Source organism: Cucurbita moschata, unplaced genomic scaffold (assembly GCF_002738365.1).
Source record: "Cucurbita moschata cultivar Rifu unplaced genomic scaffold, Cmos_1.0 Cmo_Scf00073, whole genome shotgun sequence".
NCBI classification, from domain to species: Eukaryota; Viridiplantae; Streptophyta; class Magnoliopsida; order Cucurbitales; family Cucurbitaceae; genus Cucurbita; species Cucurbita moschata.
The window spans coordinates 343,032-351,013 of NW_019268589.1; the positions used below are offsets into that span (position 1 = coordinate 343,032).

At 37.4% G+C, this 7,982-nt stretch overlaps 1 protein-coding gene across 1 annotated transcript in view; it reads left to right on the forward strand.

Annotated features, from left to right (window-relative positions):
* The first annotated feature begins 1,505 nt into the window (after window positions 1–1,505).
* The window catches only part of LOC111438328 (CCR4-NOT transcription complex subunit 11), a 13,714-nt gene continuing 7,237 nt past the window's right edge, over window positions 1,506–7,982 (forward strand). Inside the window, exons 1-3 of the mRNA XM_023076231.1 lie at window positions 1,506–1,766; window positions 3,991–4,101; window positions 7,507–7,593. Coding sequence (XP_022931999.1) covers window positions 1,608–1,766; window positions 3,991–4,101; window positions 7,507–7,593 — 357 coding nt within the window. The 5' untranslated portion in view covers window positions 1,506–1,607. The remainder of the gene's footprint in view (window positions 1,767–3,990; window positions 4,102–7,506; window positions 7,594–7,982) is intronic.

The following is a 7,982-nucleotide window of genomic DNA, read 5'->3' on the forward strand; positions in this document are numbered from 1 at the left end:
CATCCATAATAGCGTTCTTTTGTTCCTCCCCTTATGGTGTGTTTTCTTAACCTAATTAATGACGTCAACTCATGCATGCTCTAATTGCATAAGTAAAAAATCATAATAAATACCTTTAAAATGAAACTATGGACTTACATATTCCGTTCAAAACCACGAAATTAAACATAACGTAGTTTTAATATATACAAAAAAAAACGGCATTAAAAACACATATCAACCCTATTATGACTTTTATGACCTTTCTATCATTGTCGTTCGTGCATGCTTTACATTTACCTGAAAATACAAATGTAGCACGTAACTTGAGTATTTTATAAAATACTCAGTAAGTTACATACTGTTGAAGTTAGTAATATAATCACACACAATACATGAATGAGACCTATCTTTTAAAACCGTAACATGACCTAGGCTCTTTCTAATTTCGGGTAGGGTTGGATGTATGATACTTCTCCACACACGGCCCACGTACGTGTACATGGACCCACCAAGTAAGCTCGTATACGTACCCCTGAGCTTGACTTAGTCGGGCACAATGCATTACACGTAGTCAGACGCCACAAAAAAGGAAAGGCTCGCATGATATCATGGTAAACATAAATATCAAATGTACACACCCTTACTAGCATAACATAACAGGGACGTATCTTAATGCACAAGACATACATACATGCATGATTCACAACATAACATTTATTTCATTTCCTTTCTCCTTAACCAAACATAGCGATTATTAAGTCCTAAAGCTAACTAAACTTTGTGTTAATGGGAGTTTTACTAACCTCAACTGTCTTAAATAAGGTAAAAAAATGGCTTCAAGAGGGTCGAAGACCTAAGAAATGATATATTATTTGTATACCAAGCCGCATAAGTCGAGAAGTCGAGTGGAGTGAGCCGCAAAATCAAGCTGATGGAGACGTGAGCTGAGATGATCAAGCTATCACACACGCCAAAGCCAAGTCACAGTTAGAAAGATCACGTGTGCAGTCGAAGAAGGCGCGGGTCATCATGGGTACATAGGTCGTTGGTTAGGCTGGACCAAGTGGACTCAGACTACTTAGTTGGGCTGAGACGTGACTGGCCTGTAAAGAACTTGGGTAAAAAATTTAGTTTTTTAGAAAAGTTTGAGTAATCCACCCTCTATAATTATTCGACACAATCTTAGATAAACGATATTAAAAGCTTACAAACCAACACAAATCAATCTATAATCATTAAAAATGATAAATTCTTCCTTAACAAACGGAAATTATAACATTCTATGATTAATGTTGTCCTAGAACTAAAGACAACTAAATATCGACACTTTTGAGTAATTATAATTGACGGACTCTATTAAAACTAAAATTATAATTATTTCAAGGATGCCACGTAGGAAAAAAAAATCCTAAAAAAGATTATGATTATTTTGATTTTTATAATATAATAAAATAAAAAAAATAAAATAAAAAACTATTCGTTGAAAACGAAAAGAAAGCTTATATAAGTCGAAGATTTACTTTTAGAAGGGAATTTTGTGTAGAGAGTCCGAATCGCTATTTGTTCTTACACCTGCCATTGGGGTGTTCTTCAAAATCTCGAACAAGGAAGTAAGTTGAGGAAGCATGATGATGAGCCTGACGGTGGATGAATCCCGGACTCTCTACTCTTTGCTAGCAGGAGGAGATCACCGCTCATTTCTGGATATCATCTCCGATTTTACCTCCAAGATCCCTCGCACTCGTCACTTTGTTGCTTGTTATTCCCTCGTTATTCTGTTGGAGGTAATTCAATTTCTCTTCCCGTGAACTTTCTTTCTTTGTCTTAATTTCACTCTTGTATGATTTGTGCTGATTTATTTCTTTACGACCGGCTTTAGGGTTATACTTCATTTGCAAATCTCGTAATTCAATCTTCTCGTAATTCAACCTGTCACTACATGCTTCCGTGGCACCGTGCTCGAATACACGCTATGGATGTATAACCTGAATCGATGTAATTGTGACCGCATAAACTGTGTTGCAATTGTAATATGTACTTTTTTTTTTTTTTTTTTAAAAAAATTTCTTTTTACGTTGGGTCTATTTTGAGGCCACAGAAAATGTGTCAAAATAATTTTCCAATCTCCATCCGGTAAATTATAACAATTTCTTCAGTATTCAACTTCGGTCCATCTCTTTTATTCGAGTCATCTTGACAACGTCGGTTATTGTTTTACAACCTGTTTACTAATGCAATTGTATAAAAGAAAATAGAACTTTTACAGCGTAGCAGAAGATTTTGTTCACTGAGTTTCATACAAGCGAGAGGTATCTTAAATCGTCAATAGTTTTCACGCTGTGTAGGAATTTTTCTCATTTACTTATTTTGTCATTTTAGTTTAGTCTTAGATATTTTGGGTTTTCTTGGAAGTGGGGTTTTCGCTTATGCATGGTTTTAGTTTGCAGTTCTTTTTTAGACATAGATTGCTATGTTTGGTGGTAACCTTTTGTTTTCTTTTTAGTTTTATCATTATTGTGGAGCCTTTCTTTTTCACTTGAAAGAGGAATGCTAGGATTTGTGTTCTTTTGTTTTTGTGCACATTGTTGTTCTTTATGTTAGTGTGAGCTGGTGAGACAATTAGGACACGAACTTCATCTCCCTGTGGATTTTGGACCGTTAGACCAAGTTACTTCATCTCCTTGTTCAGAATTCCTGTTGGGGTTAGTAAGAAAATTGAGAGCATGAGGAGAGACTTCGCTTGGGAATAGACGGGTGAGATGGGGGTTGAAGGTAGTATGTGAAGCCCTTATAAAAGCCTCTGGAAAGCTATCTCTTATGGGTTCCCTCTATTTCTCAATTTCTCACTTATTTTGTTGGGAAAAGTTCATAGTTTATTCTTGGGAGGATTGATGGATGGGGAGGAGTCTCTTTATACTCTGTTTCCATAGTTGTACTGCCTCTCGAATAAGAGGTTATATTTGGTAGCCTCTATGTTACCTTCTCAAATCCTTCCTCCTCCATCTCCTTGGGTTTCCGAAGACCTTTGACGAATAGTGAGGTAGCGGACATGGCGCTTCTTTCCCTTTTTCAAGCTAAATTCACGTTCTTGGGAAAATGGATGTTAGGTTTTGGGCCCCAGACCCTTTAGGGGCTTCTCTTGTCATTGCTTGTTTCATCTTCTATCTTCTTCTTTCCCCCCTACCGTTGATCCTTTTTTGCCTCTCTTTGAAAGGTTAAAATTCTAAAGAAGGTCAAGTTTTTTGTATTACAAATGTTACATGACAAAGTCAACACCATGAATCGTGTTCAAAGACACGCTTCCCTAGTGTTGTTCCCGTATTGGTGCATTCTCTATAGGTGGTACGAGGAGCATTTTGATAATATCTTGTGAGGGCTGTAAGTTTGCTCACTTTCTTTGGAGTTGTTGGTTGAGATTGTTTGGGGTTTGTCGGAGGTAGCATAGAGGTGACAGAAATCAGATGGAGGAGGAGGTGCTCTTGAACACTCCATTTAAGGAGAAGGGTACAGTTTTGTGGCAGGACAACTTTTTTGGTATTTTGTGGGGCATTTGGAGCGAGAGGAATAATATAATTTTTAGAGAGATTCAGCGATGCAATGAGGATGTTTGGGGGTTGGCTAGATTTAATGCTTCCTTACGGGTGCCAGTTACTAAACTTCTTTTTCAATTATGAGCTTAATCTTATTCTTTTAGATTGGAGTCCGTTTTAGTAGCTTGTGTCAAACTCTTCTCCTTTTTGTCGGGCTTGGTTTTTTTTGTATGCCCTTGTACATTCTTTCATTCATCTTTAATGAAAGTGTGATTCTTACCAAAACAAAAAGAACAATTAGGATATAATCTTGATTCCCGCTATAGAAACATGTTTGCATAGTGATGCTTGAATTCTTGCATCTTTGGTGTGTTTATTTCCATTTGTTTTTCTTATATTTTGCATGAAGTCATTAAATGTTGAAGGCTTGACTGCTTTTTCTCTTTATGGATTATTGGTTAATGGGTCTAAAATGCAGCGCAAGAAGTTGCTCCATGCCACACAACGTTTGGTGGGATTTTCCATTCTTCACCAGACATATTCCTCGCAGAAATCATCTTCTAATCCGTTTATATCTTTTATTGTGAATGTAAGTACGCTTCCTTATGACTCGTCACAGCATGTTATTTTTGAGTTCCTTCTCTCTATACCTTTTGACTGAAAAAACTTAATGTCATTCAGTTTCAAATTGGTGTTTAACAATTTAATTCTTGTTAACTGTCAACAGCTTGATACCATTGTATATGTATGCTATTTTACACCTTGGGTAGGAAAACCTAAACAATTTAACATAGTTGTAAACTATGGACAAACTTACCTCTGAATTGGAACCCCTTTTGTAGATTTATGGTACTCATTAACCTTTTGAAGCCCCTTTTGAATTGTTGGTTTCTTTTTTGTATTGACCTCATCAATTATTCTAAATAAAACTTAGTTTCTTTATTTTTAAAGAACCAATTTCTTTTCGTAGATTTCTATTTTGTGCTTTGCACTTAAGCCTTTAAGGACTAGTCCTTATTTTAGTGCAGCGTGGCTTGTGCTTTAAGGGAAAGACCGTGGATGAGGGTACTCCTTTTTCATTGGCCTCCATTGAGTAGGCCCTTGGTATTGAGTGCAACACTGGTTGCTTTCCACTATTTCGTATCTCAATGATTGTTCTGTTAGAAAGTAAGAACTACTCTTCTTCGTATCTCAGTGAGAAAGTTCTGACACATTGACGGCTGTGCAGGAGACATTTGAATTTTGCTGGTAAATCTTTGGGGGAGGATTGTTTGGGTGGAGTGAAGTAAGGGGATGTGTGGATGTGACTCAAATAGTTGTATGAGAAAAATTGTCAAAGGAAACATAAGGGGACGTCTATGGATGGATATAGTAAAAAACATAGGTTGCCTCTTTAATTTCACTAAGCTTATAGTTAGAAACAATCAACAAGTCTTTTTTTTTGGGGGGGAAGATGTGTGTGGATCGTGTTCCTCTACCTTGTTCCTTGATATTTACACCATAACTACAAAGAAAGAAGCAACCGTCATTCTTTCTGGATTGTTGGGCGAAAAACTTGGGACATGGGGGTTAGAAGAAATTTGTTTGACTGAGAGATGGATAATTGGGCTACCCTCATTGGAAAATTGGATGAGGTACAACTACAAGTGGGAGAGCTGAGAGATGGATAATTGGGCTACCCTCATTGGAAAATTGGATGAGGTACAACTACAAGTGGGAGAGGATCATCTTAAATAATTGGGCTACCCTCATTGGAAAATTGGATGAGGTACAACTACAAGTGGGAGAGGATCATCTTAAACGGATGGTGGAAGCTTACAGGTCCTTTATCTCCAAGCTAGCCTAGAGAAGAACCCTAGAAGAGTGGCTAGTTTTCATTGGGTGAAGAAAATCTAGAAACCATAAGTCCCCAAGAGGATCATCACAAAAGTATTTTCAACCGTTGTTCTTTCTGGATTGTTGGGCGAAAAACTTGGGACATGGGGGTTAGAAGAAATTTGTTTGACTGAGAGATGGATAATTGGGCTACCCTCATTGGAAAATTGGATGAGGTACAACTACAAGTGGGAGAGGATCATCTTAAACGGATGGTGGAAGCTTACAGGTCCTTTATCTCCAAGCTAGCCTAGAGAAGAACCCTAGAAGAGTGGCTAGTTTTCATTGGGTGAAGAAAATCTAGAAACCATAAGTCCCCAAGAGGATCATCACAAAAGTATTTTCAACCGTTGTTCTTTCTGGATTGTTGGGCGAAAAACTTGGGACATGGGGGTTAGAAGAAATTTGTTTGACTGAGAGATGGATAATTGGGCTACCCTCATTGGAAAATTGGATGAGGTACAACTACAAGTGGGAGAGGATCATCTTAAATGGATGGTGGAAGCTTACGGGTCCTTTATCTACAAGCTAGCCTAGGGAAGAACCCTAGAAGAGTGGCTAGTTTTCATTGGGTGAAGAAAATCTAGAAACCATAAGTCCCCAAAAAGGGTGAAAATATTTTTGTGGTCCCTAACGTACATAAGTCTTAACATTGCACATAGGAATGAAGATTTCGAAGTTGGATTTTCTCTCCTTTGACAATACAACCTTTGCAAAAAGGGGTGGAAAGTTTAGACCACCTATTCCTTCGTTCACTACCATTTCACCTTTAAGGAATGGATCTCTATTTGCAAAGAGCTTTGCCTCTTTTTTTGTTTACCAAATAGAGTGTAAATTTGGCTGATAGAAGCTTTGATAGATATGAGCTTTAAGGGTAAGGCTAAGACCCTTTGGGCATATATTGTGGGTGCCATCCTTTGGTTAATTTGGATGGAGAGGTCCTTACAAATTGGAGAGCCTTTTTCTGATAGTTTCCTGTTGAAAGGGGTTTCCATTGACCCTCTCTGCCCTTAGGCTGGCCTCATTGTGTTTTTTTTTTTATTTTTTATTTTATCATTTTATAGGATAAAGTTTCATATAAAAAAAGAAGGGGATGTGGTGTTGCTGGGTACAGTGGAATGGTGAGGGATGCTTAGCAAGTTTGTTCATCTTTCAACATAGTGTGACTGATCTTTTGGGGATGGTGCCTTCAGAGGCTCTAGTGTGGCAGGGGTGTGGTTTTAGGCTATGTAGGTGGTTTGTTTCCCTAAAATGTAGAATGTTGTTTTTCTTGATAAGGTGGGTAGAGACAATCAATTTGCCTCCACATTTGCGCGTTTCTTGATAAGGTGGGTAGAGACAAGAGTTGTTAACTGATAATTTATTTCTAGTGAAGCCAGTGGGTCAATTTTAGCATAGCCTAATGCAGCAGCTGCTTCACCGGTATCTTCTCCCTTAATTCCAGCAAAATTCTCTTTTCTTGTTGCAGCGTGTGGTCTTCAGATGCCAGTCAATTCCTACTCGATTTTTGGAAGTCACAGTTTAATTGTGTTTCCTGCTTTTACTTTGTTTGGTCAGAATTGATAGCAATCTCATGGAATTTTTTGGCTGTTTTTTTCGTTTGTATGTGGGCTATTGCTTTTTGGTTCTTTGATCTGCTCTGTGGTTTTCAAAAGGGGGTGTTACCCAGCCCATGTCCGATTATCATTCTTCTCATGATGCCAATTTTATAGTTTTATGGTCTACTGCAGTTAACTATCTCTTATTAGTTTTTTGGTTAGATGTTTTGCTACATTAGCTTGTTTGTTTTGGCACGACTTGTCTCATGGCTTCTTTATGATGTTCTCTTTCCAAGTTTTTGTTGGTCTTTTAGATTCAGATTTTTCGTCTTATTTGGCTTGAGCTCACTTTCAGTTGTAATCATTTCTCATATCTTTCTTATTGTTATTTTCATCTTTTTTTCTTTTGAAATTTTGTATGTTTGAGCGCTAGTCTCTTTCCACTTGATCAATATCAATGAAAAGTTTAATTTCCTTTCCAAAAAAAAGAAAAAAAGAAAAGATTTTTCTCTTATCCTTTGCCTTCTGAGTAAGGTTAATTTTAGTAATTGTGAATTTTCCTGCTGTGCATTGGGTGTCAGGCTGCTTCAGATGAGGAAGCTGAAAAATATGAGAGGGCATTTGTTTTCCAGCTTTTAGCGACAGACAGCTCCAGTGGTGGCAAAGAGGTTCAACTTTTTATTTGAGTACATTGGTTTTAGTTGAATATTTAGCATATTCTTAATTGTTTAAAAGAATTTCTTGTGCCTTCTGGTTTGGAAGAAGATGTGATATTTTGGAAATTATAGGAAATGTGTTATTATGAGTAATCATCTGGATTAGAAATAGTAGAAATTATTGGCAACATCATATTTTTTCTATGCATTAGAGTTTTGTTTATTACTGGGAGCTGATTTCCCCAACCTTCGCATGAGGATTCAGAACTTAGTCGCTTTTCAGTTTGTTCTATCCCTAGATTTGGGGTTGAAATTTGGCTTTAGTTTTAGAGTTCTCATTGCTCATTAGGCCTTTTTCCTTCATCTTTGTGAGTTCACATGGTCCCCCCCCCCCCCCCCCC